An 11,307-nucleotide genomic window follows, 5' to 3' on the forward strand; every position below is an offset into this window, starting at 1 on the left:
TGAGTTCAAACAGGTGCCATTCATACAGGTAACGAGTGGGGGACAGAAAAGCTTCTTACAGAAGACGTTACAGGTCTGTGAGAGCCAGAGATTTTCCTTGTTTGAGGTGACCAAATACTTATTTTCCACCCTGATTTATGAATAAATTCTCTACAAATCCTACCATGTGAATTCATGGATTTTTTTTTCACATTCTGTCTCTCACAGTTGAAGTGTACCTCTGGTGCAGATTACTGACCTCTGTCATCATTTTAAGTGGGGGAACTTGCACAATCGGTGGCTGACTAAATACTTTTTTGCCCCACTGTAGTTTGACATCCCACTCTAACAAAACAGCTTTCTCTCACACTAGTCTTAACCTGAGTTATATATTGTCAGGTCATGTTGCATTATAGTCGCTATTTTCATGAGTGAGGTCAATGACAATATAGTTTATCAGTTAAAACGTTCTGATGAGAACATTTTTCCTCATGAATTTAAACACTTGAAACAGCATTATCTATACAAGGACACAAACACACACGCTGAAGAACGACATTAATGCACGTGTTCTGAAAACCAGGTGTTAACTCTGATCCATCTTGTGGAACCTGTCGCCCACATCAATGACCCAACAGCTGTTTTGACAGTGTTTATTACGGTCATAAATAATCCACAGCATTTGCTTTAAAGACAAACTTACATCATGTTCACAGACAAACTGAGGGCAGTGTGACTATAGATTGATTAATCGTGAGATCTTTTAGGAGGTTTTGCTGCTCAAATCTCTGCTGCAGACGGAGCTTCCAGGTTTCCAGGTCAGACTTTATCTCCTCTTGGAGAGCAGCCGGGACACTGAAGGAATACAGACAACATCTGTGAGCTGCAGTATCCGGCTGCCATGTTGCTGAAGCCGTAAGCACCGTGAGGGGAGTCATGGACAGACAGTTGTCGAAACTCTTAGTGTGATCAAACCAGTAAGTGACGGGGTAACCCAGTAAGAGCCCAAACACAGTGCACAGGTTCCACTCCTCACATTTCTCTCCGCCACTGAGAAGCCTCTCAACCCCTTCAAGCTGCTGCACCCCTCCCAGTAGAAGTAGTAAATCTTGTATCATGCGCTTCAGGTCTCCCCTCAGTGGGTCAGCGACGGTGGGAGTTTCCTGTGAGTGGCAGACATCAATCACAGCGACGCTGCTCCCGTCATGAAGAACCTGCTCTAGATTTGACTTGACTGTGACCGGATTAACAATGAGACCATTTCCATTTAAATCCAGCGTGAGAAGCGATTTAGACACAAGCTGGAGAGACTGTAAAGAGCTCAGATAGTGCTTCACTTGCTCTGCACAGGCACCATTAATATCGTACAGAACAGCAGGCTTCAACCCCAAATCTACAGCTGACACCTGTGAAGCCAGGTCCAGACTCTGAGGAGCAGAGAGGGACTTTCTACCAGCAGACAGATATTTACGAGCAGCAGCAACAAAGAGCTCTGAAACAGACATGACTGCATAAAAATCACGTCACATGAGACTGAGGAGTCAAGCAGCAGGACTAGAGATATTTCTATTTAAAGTAACTGCTTAGCTGGGAATCAAGCACAAAAATTAAATGTTTTTTTTAAAGGTAATCTACACTTACAAGAAAGGTTTAAAAAAACTAACAAATGGTCAAAAGGTCAATGGATCTAACACAAGTAAACAAGACAAAAGTTTTCAAACTAAAACACGTCATAAAAACTGTTTCATGAGTTTATTTGTGTCCACTGTTTCTTCTTTGTTGGTCCAAGATGCCTAAAGGAGAAGAAACGTGTCAGTCAGAATAATCTGTAGAAAAACAGCAGTTATTCCGTGATAAATTCTGCTTTTGTTCATTAGAGGTGTGCAAACAGATCACACCTCTCTCCAGCTCTAGTAAAGAAGATGACCTCACCATCATCCTGGTTGTGATGTATTTGGGTCACGCTATGTCACTGGCTGAGGAGACATCAGGTCAAAATCGGAGAGATTTCTTGCAACCCAAACACCAGCTGCAAACAAGCCCAAATTCACCAGAAGATTCCTTAAAAAAAGAAAAGAAAAAAGGTTTAAACAATCAGTGATGCCATCAACAGCAACAATACCCTGTTCAACCTGTGGCTACAGGTTGTGCTGTGCGGGGAAACTGATCAAACATAAATTTATAAGACAACAGGTATCTATAACCTCACCCATCTATTAATTTATATTCTTCTCTTTATCCAGAGCTAGGTCCTGGAGAGAACAGCCTAAGCAGAGAAGCTCAGCCTTCCCTCAGAGCTCCCTTCCCAGCCACCTGCTCCGGGTGAGATGCCAAGGCTTTCCCAGGTCAGCTGAGCAATATAACCTCTCCAGCATGTCTTGGGTCTACCCCACAGCTACAGAGGCTGGCTATTTTTTTTTAAAATAAATATATGAATATATAAATATATCTTATAGGCTTAACATCATACCTAGTATATCCGGTGCGTGACATTTACCTTAATCCTTGGGGAGCCAGTATTTTGGCATATTTGGTACACAGTTGTTGAGAATTCTGGTGTCCAGGTAATCCTACATAGCTTACAATGTGCTGCTGGGATCCAACTGTCTGAACATATTGGCCATTAAACATTGATTAACTAGCTACCCGTCATACTGTATACATTAAGCTTCCTGAGGGCCTTTAGAGTAGAGACTAGACTCTCCCTAAAGTTTGACAAAGTGGTTAATCGATGAGATTAGCCCATTTCTTCTGTTCATTGATAAACAAACTAAAAACAACTATTACGCTGGTAATATTATCATACAACTCCATTAAACTGATGATCATAATTGTAATTTTATTGTCTGTTTCTGTACTTATAGTGTAGCCTAGTGAGTGAGAGGACAAGGACAGATTCCTTCACTGGCACACCAGTGCTAACGCTAGCAACACAGCTAACCGCCCCAAAAACCCTCTTACTATCACTGCTGTCTGCTCTGTCTTACCTTCTGAAGTCGTTTCTATCTGTTGCAAACCGACAGGCCGAGCTGATCCACTCCACCACACCGGAGGAAGAGCCCTTTTTAGCGTTTGCCCCACTCATGTTGCTAACGTGTGTGCTGGGGGTAGAAAAAGACAACGGCAACGAGGGCGAAGAGTCAAGGGGGAAGGTTTTTAGATGTTACACAACTACGGCGTGCGATAAAGCTCAAACCCAAACATACGTCCTCCTCGCTCCACTCAGGACGTGCTGTTACATGACCAAAGATGTCGGCGACCAGGTACCGTCGGTTTCTGAAGCTGTGTGAGGAATGGCCCAGAGACGAGACCAAGAAAGGCCGCGACTTGGGGACCTTTCTGCGGCAGAGAGTCGCCTCTGCCTTCCGAGAGGGTGAAAATACTCAGGTAATGAATTTTAGCTGGTAGCAACACACGGACTCCTGTCTGCTGTAAACAACCGAAAGAAGCTAAGAGGACAGCTTAGTTAGAAGAGCAAGCAGCTGACAACCTAATCCAAAGCAGATTTCTGCGAACTTCAAGACTAGTATTGAGATGTTTGAGGCACTAATGTCCATCAGTCCACCGCTGGTTTTTGCAGCTGGGTCCATCTGAAATCATCCAATGTTTAGAAAATTTTCTACTCATCCGCCTCTGATTTACAATTTGGACATTTATAATCATTGCTGTGAAATTTTAGCTTCATATATCAACAGATATATAAACTTGCTGGAATGGGGTCAGTGGAACACCTTTCACAAATATATCTTGAAAGGTATTTGATGTATAAAGCTAAAATTTCACAGCAGTCATAAATGGCCGAGACTTCAAGCCGTAAAAATATTTGGAGTAAATGAGTGATGGTCGAACAGAAGATCCACAATGATTTGAGATGGAACGACCCAGCTTTGATGCGCTTTTTTAATAAATCTTGAAAATAAAATAACTATCAGCGTTTGCAACCAAGTAAACAGCCTTTAATCTGTTTCTAAAACATGAAGTTTCTGAGAAGCCAACCATTTGAGCACTGTAAACCATAACATGTAAAAAATATCTTGCCAAAACAGCTGGGATAGGCTCCAGCCCACTACCAACTCTGAACTGGATAAGTAGTAACGAAAAGGAATGGAAAAAGATGGTTTTTGATAATCATAGGTGTTTGATGCCAGCAGAATCTGAGGTGCCAATAAAACACTAGTTTATAAATAAAGGTTACACTGACTCGCTGCCCCATCTTGTGGTACAAATTGGCATTACACTGACGTTTTACCCTGGCTCTAGTTGAATTTCACCTGCCATCTCTTAAACACAGTACAAGCATTATTTTGCCTATTGATTCTGTACTGTGTGTTATCTGACCAGTAAGAATCAGATTTAAAAAATGTAACCCACAGACACCAGAGATACGGTGGCATAGTGATTATTTATTTTTATGATGGCATAGTAGAGCACAAGTGCACATAGCATGGCAGTGCATCGCACATCCTCGTGTCTTTTTCACGGAAACCAAAATGACCTGTTTGGAATTTAAAGTTAATAATTAAAATAATGAGAAGATTATTTTTTTCCATTTAACCCTTGTATGGTGTTCGGGTCTGTGAGACCCGTGTTCAGTTTTTTTCAAAAGAAAAATTAAACAATTATTTTTTCACGTGTAAATGTGTTGTGTCTTTCCACTCACTCCACTTGATTATAACTGATTTATTTATAACATTTTATATAAAAGAAAAACGAGAAGCACATTAATTCATAAATATGATCTAACAAAGGTAAAGGGAAAAAATTAACCATGTTTGCTGTTCATATGTCTTGTAATTGGGATGAAGTAAACATCTGAGTAATTTAACATAAAATTGTTTGATAGTGTTAATTTGGAAAGCCAAAACTCTAGCGGGTCCACCAGACCCATGAACACTGGCTGAGTAACAAAAATACGAACACCACACAAGGGTTAAAACATGTTAAGTGAGTAAAATCAAATCTTAACCACTTCAATGTTTCCCCATTAGATCTCAGATCCTGAGAAATGTGATCAGATGTACGAAAGTCTGGCACAGATTAACGGCAACATATACAGACAGCGGGTAAGTACACATGCGCATATGTGAGGTGCATTTCAACTTCATTATATCATCATACAAAAAACACATTGCCCTCCACTGCTGTCGTTAACCTGAGGTCTGTCACCTAGCGAATGACTTCTCCATTCTTTAAGATTGCAAAGGTGTAGTTACTTTTTTTTTTTTTTTTACCTGTGTGGAGATAAAGTGTGTTTACAGTTAGTACAAAGGTCTAAACAAACACACGAGGTTAATGGTTAAAAATTGTTAAGCTTTAAATTTGAACCATAAAGATCCAGAGATCAGCAGATGTCTGTTTTGCTCCTCTGAATTACTCAACTGTAAATAGGGAAGTTTTACTTAATATAAAAAAAGATTTTAGTAGGAAGACTATTAATTTGTCACATTGCTGTAAGGGGATATTTTCCTTGTGCATGTGAAATGCAGAAAATGGAAGCTGACTTCTTCAAATACTGTGCACACTCCAAATTATTTGACTACATAAATGAACTTGTATATAATATTTGACTTTTTTCATTTGGAAAGAAATTTCTGTGTGAAAACTTGTCGAAGGCTACAATAATTTTTTCTTTCTCTCTTCAGTTTCCTCGTGTGAGAGACACGAGCTTCACTGGAGTCACAGTGGAAGAGTGTAGATTGCTTTTGTCAGGTATGGACTCGCATGTGCTGTCAATTCTCGGTTATTTAATAAACATAATGTTGTTATGAGGCCCCGGGAACTTGCTGTAACTTAGACCCGACTTTTAAATTTTACAGGAACTATGCAAAATACGGACGAGGAAAAAAAGGGTCTGTGGAAGTCGCTAATGCAGAGATTCTCTTCGAAATCACCAGAAGACGTCCCAGAGAAACCTGCAGAAAAATAACTTTTTCTCCCAATCTTCTTTTCCTATATGTATAGAAATAAATCTTATTGTTACCATTTTGGACTCATTTTTCTATATATATATTTATTTATTTTTTGGATATATTTTGGTCCATATTGACATGAAAGCATCACAAATTTGTTGACTGCACATCTTTGAGTCTCCTGTTCCATCACATCCCAAAGATGCCATATTAGACTGAGATCTGGTGACTATGGAGGCCATTTGAGTTCAGTGAACTCACTTCCATATCCAAGAATCCAGTTTGAGATGATTTTCATTTGCGATGAGATACATCATCCTCCTGAGACCAGCCTGAACTGTTGATACAAGGCAGGATGGAGACATGCTTTCATGCCATTCACACCAAAGTCTGACCATCATCTGAATATTGCAGCAGAAATTGAGGCCTATCAGAGAGGCAACATTTTTCCAGTCTTGTTCAGTTTTAGTGAACTGTAGCCTCAGTTTGCTGTTCTTAGTTGACAGAAGCAGCAAGCAATGTGGTCTTCTGCTGTTGTAGGTCAGCTGCTGCAAGTTTTGTGAATATTCGCTGGTTGGATGTTGTTGAATCAAACTAAATATTTTTATAAGCCTTCACTGGCTGTGTGGTGGAAATAACCCACAGTCATCAGTTTGTAACACTAGTGTTATTTTATAGTCTTAACAGATTACAGAACTCAATTTCCTGGAGTTTTTCTATTTGGTCAGACTTGAATTTTTTTACATATAAACAAGTCTATAGAAACAATGTTGAAAAACATTGGTCTACATCACGGCCGTGAGTTGGCTTACCAGGCAGGATTTAATCAGTTAAGCTTGTGTCTGTTTGAGAAATGCACCTGACCATTAATTCAAATTATTTACTTGCAAAGCAAAAATGTTTCATGGACTAGTTTACACAGTTTTCTTATTTAAGAAAAAAAAAAAGGCAAAAACTTTCAGTTTTAAACTGAACAACCAAAACTCCACGTGATGGGGTGACTTAACTAATTTCAATGTAATCACATATTCTGTTCATATTACAGTTTTTCCTATTAGTAATGACATTTCTAAAATTCTTAAGGGATTTTTTTTTTAAAGGAACAAAGTAAATGTATTAGAAGCAGGCTGTTATACAGTATCTAAGCAGATAAAATAATGCCTGCTCAGATCTAAAGTACTGCAGATGTTAAAGAGGATACCACTATTTAGAAATGTCGTCTTTATTTATTTTTCTTCTTTTTATTTTGGGCAACATATACGCAAGTATTAGTAAGTCTGTGACCAGCCAACAAGATCATAAAGCAGCTGGTAAAGTCAAAAGTGAGACTGACCGGTTTTTTTATTAGTATTTTTTTTTTTTAATAACATTGTGTACGTGATTCAGAATGTAAGTATGTTCCTCAAAACACACAGTCATGATCCCTACTCTTCTTTTTCCTCTGGGTTGTCTCTCCATATGCAGTAGTTGAGGCTGGTTGCAAGGCACAGCCAGCCCAGATAGGGTGCCAAGAGCATCGTGGCGGTGCGGCTGATGGGATACCAGGACATCATGGTGGCTCCGACAGTCCCCGTGAGAAGCACAATCTCAACGAGGGACTAAAAAGAACAGAAAGAGGGCATGTCAGTGACAGCGATGTATACAACTATGCTGCCACACTTACCACACCCCTAATTATTGGTGTCCAAAAAAAAAAAAAAAAAAAAAAAAAAAAAAAAAAAGTACAGTTTTAAGTTAAATTTACCCATTTCAGCTTGTGTGCACCAAAGAAAATGGGAGTCCAGGCCCAATTCAGAGCTAGCTGTGTCCCATAAAGCCCGAGTGGAACTAGTGCATCGTCAGTGAAACCTCCAAGCTCCTTCCACACCAGGTATGAACCATAGCTGGAAGTGAACGACAAAAACAATTCACACGAGATCATTAAGATAAGGAGGCTGCTTCACAGATAATGCAGAAATCAGTCACAATGTGCTTACCCCATGCCTGTGTACAGACACGTCCACACTACGGGGAATGCTTTGTTTGGTGGGCGCCATGATGGTTTCTTCAGGGTTGGGTACCAGGTATCTACCTCTTTGCGTGTGAGGTAACCACCATAGAGCCCTCCCAGGTGTGGCAGGGCAGTGAACCCAGCTATTTGCAGCCACATTTTCTGAGATAAGAAAAAGACAGCCGTTTAACTTCCACTAAGGGTGGATATTCATAGGTATAAGTAGCAAATTTTTCTGCCTAATGCGTCTGCTGTCCCATGACTGACTAAACAGAATTCGCAGTAACAGAAAATGTGAGGATTTTGCTATGCGGACATCCCCAATCAGTTTAGTTTTAGACTTCTTTTTAAACCATTTTTTTACATTTCAAGGCAGGCATCGGGCATATGTCAATTTCTCTGTTAAAAATTACATTTAACAACTAACAGAAGCATGGCATCATTCAATTTGTGCAGACCAAATGGCCAGCCCTGTTACAGTTCAGCACAATAATAAAAACTCACACCACATAAATAAAAGCTTATACTTCATAACCAACCAGAATGGCTAAAACACATTAAAGGCATGCTCAATACATCATTACACAACCGACGTTAAATCAAAATATCACTCCTGTAAAGACCACTTTAAATCCTTAGCCAAAGCAACTATCAGCTAACATTACAAGGTTGAACCATTTCAGCTTAATTACACCCCAGAGAGTTAACCAAACATACTCCATATTCACACTGATTGGCCTCTTTGCACTCATTAGCCTCAGAAATACAAGCTGTGGGTTTGTTTGTTTTTTTAAGTAGCATTCCAGTTTTTAATCAGTTATCAATGCATGGAAATGGCTCAAACAGTTTGTGCACTGTTACAGAGTACTTGCTGGCCAGAAATAACAGGGGGATACATGTAAACAAGATTTACCTTGATACAGTTAAGGTTAATAGTCTGTGTTACCTTTACTGCTATTTTTAACCATCATTTAAGAATTAAAAATGTATGTACTCAAGCTTAAATATACAAGTAAACGTATTCCTTTCCCTTAACATAATCCCAAACCCTTTTTATTTTAATAAGCAGGAAAAGAACAATACCCGCATGAGTCTAATGTCGCTTTCATTTTCTTTCTTACAGCAACGTTACAAAAACTATACTTTTACAATAAATTTAAGCACGTTTGCTGTTGTTCTAGCGCAGCAGTGAAACATGCTAAGTTAACGCTAATTAATTTTTCTTTTACGTGTTCGTGCTCCCAAACATTACGTGCGCTGACTTTCTGAAGTCACGCCGCACTTCAGTGACTCTAGGTCAAGGTTTGGCGGCGCAAAGTTGCATTAAAGCTAATATTGATGTCAGGTCACTAGCAGACATAGCTTAACTTCTTACCTCACTCAGTTAACAGCAGCGTACAGTATGAATGTCGTATCGAGGACTGAACCTACAAACTTACAGCCAAATCTTTAAGCACACTGTTGTGCTGTGATATTGTTTGTTGAGTGGGCAGGGCCACCTTATCGGAGCAGTCAGAAACACTCCCCTGACACTCCCTGGATAACGAGTGCTACTTGCGCTACTGAGCCAAACAATGTCACGTCGGAGCGTGGTTACCAACGATTGGTCACGAGGATAACATCAGGAGTTACTTAACGGTCGAAAAAACCGGTTGTTAGCTAAATAAATGTGTTGCACAAGACCTCGGTGACACAAATGTTAAAAAAAACGTATTCGCTCACTGCTTTGTTTGTTGTCTCGTGTCCTTTTTGCAGAGGAAGCGCACGAAGCTTGTTATGTGACAGCAAAGATTACAAAAACGTCAAGATAGTTACCCTCCGTGTCGTCTGGCAGGCGTTACAGTGCTTTCCTTTCCTGTTCCAACAGCTTAAGCTAACAATTGTTTCCGCCACCGAAAAAACTTCCCCAAAATTATGACTTATGGGTAAGTCATAATGGGAAAATAAGTTCACATTTCTAGTTATTAAGTGAAAATGTTTAGACAACTTAAAATGTCATCTATTTGCAGGGGTGTCAAACATACGGCCCGGGGGCTAGAATCAGCCAGGATCCAATCCAGCCCACTGAATGGCTTTGGAAACATTTGAAACATTTTACTGTTTTCCCTCGTGTTCTGCCCGATGGCAATTCACATTGCACTGAAGTAATCAATTATAGATTTCTGTAATTTTACACATTTACTTTATTTACAATTTAAGCCCAGTCGTGCTGACATGACAGACTTGTTTCATTTACTATGGCATAATTTCTTTGTAATGTAGAAAAAACGAAAAATACCGTTAAAATGGTGCTTCTTTGTTTTATGTTAAAATGTTGCAGAGATTAATTATGTAGTTAAACTATTTTACACTGACAGAAATAGGAATTTCACCAATCCTGCCCATATAAGATCAAAGTGAGCTGGATGTGGCACAGTGTAAAATGAGTTTTACATCCCTGCTTTATGAACTATACAAACTTATTTCTATTAATTTTCTTACCTTTTTTTTTTGTACAGTTTAGGCTTGGAGGATAGTCATAGCCTGTTCCAGCTGTCACAGGTTAGAGCCAGGCCTAACTCATAGATTCAAGTTACCATGCACACTACAGTCAGTCTATTTATTTTTATTTTTTTTATCTATTTAAGCTTGAATTTGTCCACCTGTCACACAGCAATACAGAGCAGACTTTATATTTCTAATACTTACTGGTGGAGTATGCATGAGAAATAACAAGAGTGGGGTTGAGGGAATACCTCTACCAGCGCCCTTATTCACATCACAATACTGTTCAGTAGCCAAATACAGTTATTTCTTTATCTGTGCAGTTCTTGCAACACTACTTGTCTGTCTTCAAACCGCGTGTGTCAGGTAAGGAAACAGATGCCAGTGTTGAGATCCAGTTGCATGAGCAGATTTCTGAGAGAGTGCAGAGAACTTCCTCTTTATGTTTGAAGCAATGACTGTAGAAAACATAATGAAAAGCTGTGAAACTTGTGTAGATACAGTTAAAAGTCCAACATTTCTACTTATGCTTGTTTGTGGTGAGCAGCAGATCAAAAAAGTTTAGGATTATAAATGGCTTCAAGTGCATATTCAGGCCTGTGAGACTCATTCAAACATTTTCACTTGTTACCTCACTTTTCCCGGACACACTTGCGTCTGCACATACTTTGTCAGTCAAAAACACTGTTAAACACAGTTGCAACATATGCACAGTTAACTTGTTGGTTTGTGTCAAATAGTCTTGAGGGTGGAGTGTGCAGTGATTGAGTACTCTTCTACTTTATAGTGGAAGGTGTAAAACTGTCCCTACATTGAAAGTCCTATTTATGTGATCATTAGTATGATTGTGATGTTTGCTATTTCATTTAAAGAAACTCAGTCATTCTCTTTAACTACCCCAGTTTCAGACAAGCTGGAAGGCTGTGTAAAATGTAAACAGAATGC

At 39.4% G+C, this 11,307-nt stretch overlaps 3 protein-coding genes across 7 annotated transcripts; 1 reads left to right on the forward strand and 2 right to left on the reverse strand.

Moving 5' to 3' along the window:
• Positions 1-618: 618 nt before the first annotated feature.
• tomm6 (translocase of outer mitochondrial membrane 6 homolog (yeast)) lies at positions 619-3,243 on the reverse strand. Of its 3 annotated transcripts, XM_026167750.1 has the most exons (4): positions 3,186-3,243; positions 2,967-3,080; positions 1,912-2,040; positions 1,715-1,772 (listed from the first exon to the last, which is right to left on the reverse strand). In XM_026167750.1, exons 2-3 carry the CDS (start codon positions 3,062-3,064, stop codon positions 1,944-1,946), a joined length of 195 nt encoding a protein of 64 aa, XP_026023535.1. In that variant the 5' UTR covers positions 3,065-3,080; positions 3,186-3,243; the 3' UTR covers positions 1,715-1,772; positions 1,912-1,943. The 3 variants fall into 3 exon arrangements, with proteins under 3 accessions (XP_026023533.1, XP_026023535.1, XP_026023534.1); XM_026167749.1 differs by lacking the exon at positions 3,186-3,243 and having other exon boundaries at positions 2,967-3,162; XM_026167748.1 differs by lacking the exons at positions 2,967-3,080; positions 3,186-3,243 and having other exon boundaries at positions 619-1,772; positions 1,912-1,923.
• uqcc2 (ubiquinol-cytochrome c reductase complex assembly factor 2) lies at positions 3,187-5,961 on the forward strand. Its single transcript, XM_026167755.1, has 4 exons — positions 3,187-3,366; positions 4,968-5,042; positions 5,622-5,688; positions 5,796-5,961. The coding sequence occupies exons 1-4, from the start codon at positions 3,229-3,231 to the stop codon at positions 5,903-5,905; spliced, it is 390 nt and encodes a 129-aa protein (XP_026023540.1). The 5' UTR covers positions 3,187-3,228; the 3' UTR covers positions 5,906-5,961.
• Positions 5,962-6,544: 583 nt separating this feature from the next.
• On the reverse strand, positions 6,545-9,772 carry tspo (translocator protein). 3 transcript variants are annotated; one of them, XM_026167753.1, is made up of 4 exons: positions 9,601-9,680; positions 7,865-8,040; positions 7,633-7,771; positions 6,545-7,486 (listed from the first exon to the last, which is right to left on the reverse strand). In XM_026167753.1, the coding sequence occupies exons 2-4, from the start codon at positions 8,035-8,037 to the stop codon at positions 7,313-7,315; spliced, it is 486 nt and encodes a 161-aa protein (XP_026023538.1). In that variant the 5' UTR covers positions 8,038-8,040; positions 9,601-9,680; the 3' UTR covers positions 6,545-7,312. The 3 variants fall into 3 exon arrangements, with proteins under 3 accessions (XP_026023538.1, XP_026023536.1, XP_026023539.1); XM_026167751.1 differs by lacking the exon at positions 9,601-9,680 and adding an exon at positions 9,254-9,482; XM_026167754.1 differs by lacking the exon at positions 9,601-9,680 and adding an exon at positions 9,694-9,772 and having other exon boundaries at positions 6,755-7,486.
• Positions 9,773-11,307: the final 1,535 nt, after the last annotated feature.

The sequence above is a fragment of the Astatotilapia calliptera genome, chromosome 5 (genome assembly GCF_900246225.1).
Source record: "Astatotilapia calliptera chromosome 5, fAstCal1.2, whole genome shotgun sequence".
In the NCBI taxonomy this organism is placed as follows: Eukaryota; Metazoa; Chordata; class Actinopteri; order Cichliformes; family Cichlidae; genus Astatotilapia; species Astatotilapia calliptera.

Coding starts and splice junctions, on each gene's coding strand:
- tomm6 (XM_026167748.1), bottom strand. CDS start 1,484: ATGTCTGTTTCAGAGCTCTTTGTTGCTGCTGCTCGTAAATATCTGTCT.
- uqcc2 (XM_026167755.1), top strand. CDS start 3,229: ATGTCGGCGACCAGGTACCGTCGGTTTCTGAAGCTGTGTGAGGAATGG. Junction 3,367..4,967: donor GAGAGGGTGAAAATACTCAG/GTAATGAATTTT, acceptor TTTCCCCATTAG/ATCTCAGATCCTGAGAAATG. Junction 5,689..5,795: donor GTGTAGATTGCTTTTGTCAG/GTATGGACTCGC, acceptor TAAATTTTACAG/GAACTATGCAAAATACGGAC.
- tspo (XM_026167753.1), bottom strand. CDS start 8,037: ATGTGGCTGCAAATAGCTGGGTTCACTGCCCTGCCACACCTGGGAGGG. Junction 7,772..7,864: donor TGTCTGTACACAGGCATGGG/GTAAGCACATTG, acceptor GTTCACTTCCAG/CTATGGTTCATACCTGGTGT. Junction 7,487..7,632: donor GTGCACACAAGCTGAAATGG/GTAAATTTAACT, acceptor TGTTCTTTTTAG/TCCCTCGTTGAGATTGTGCT.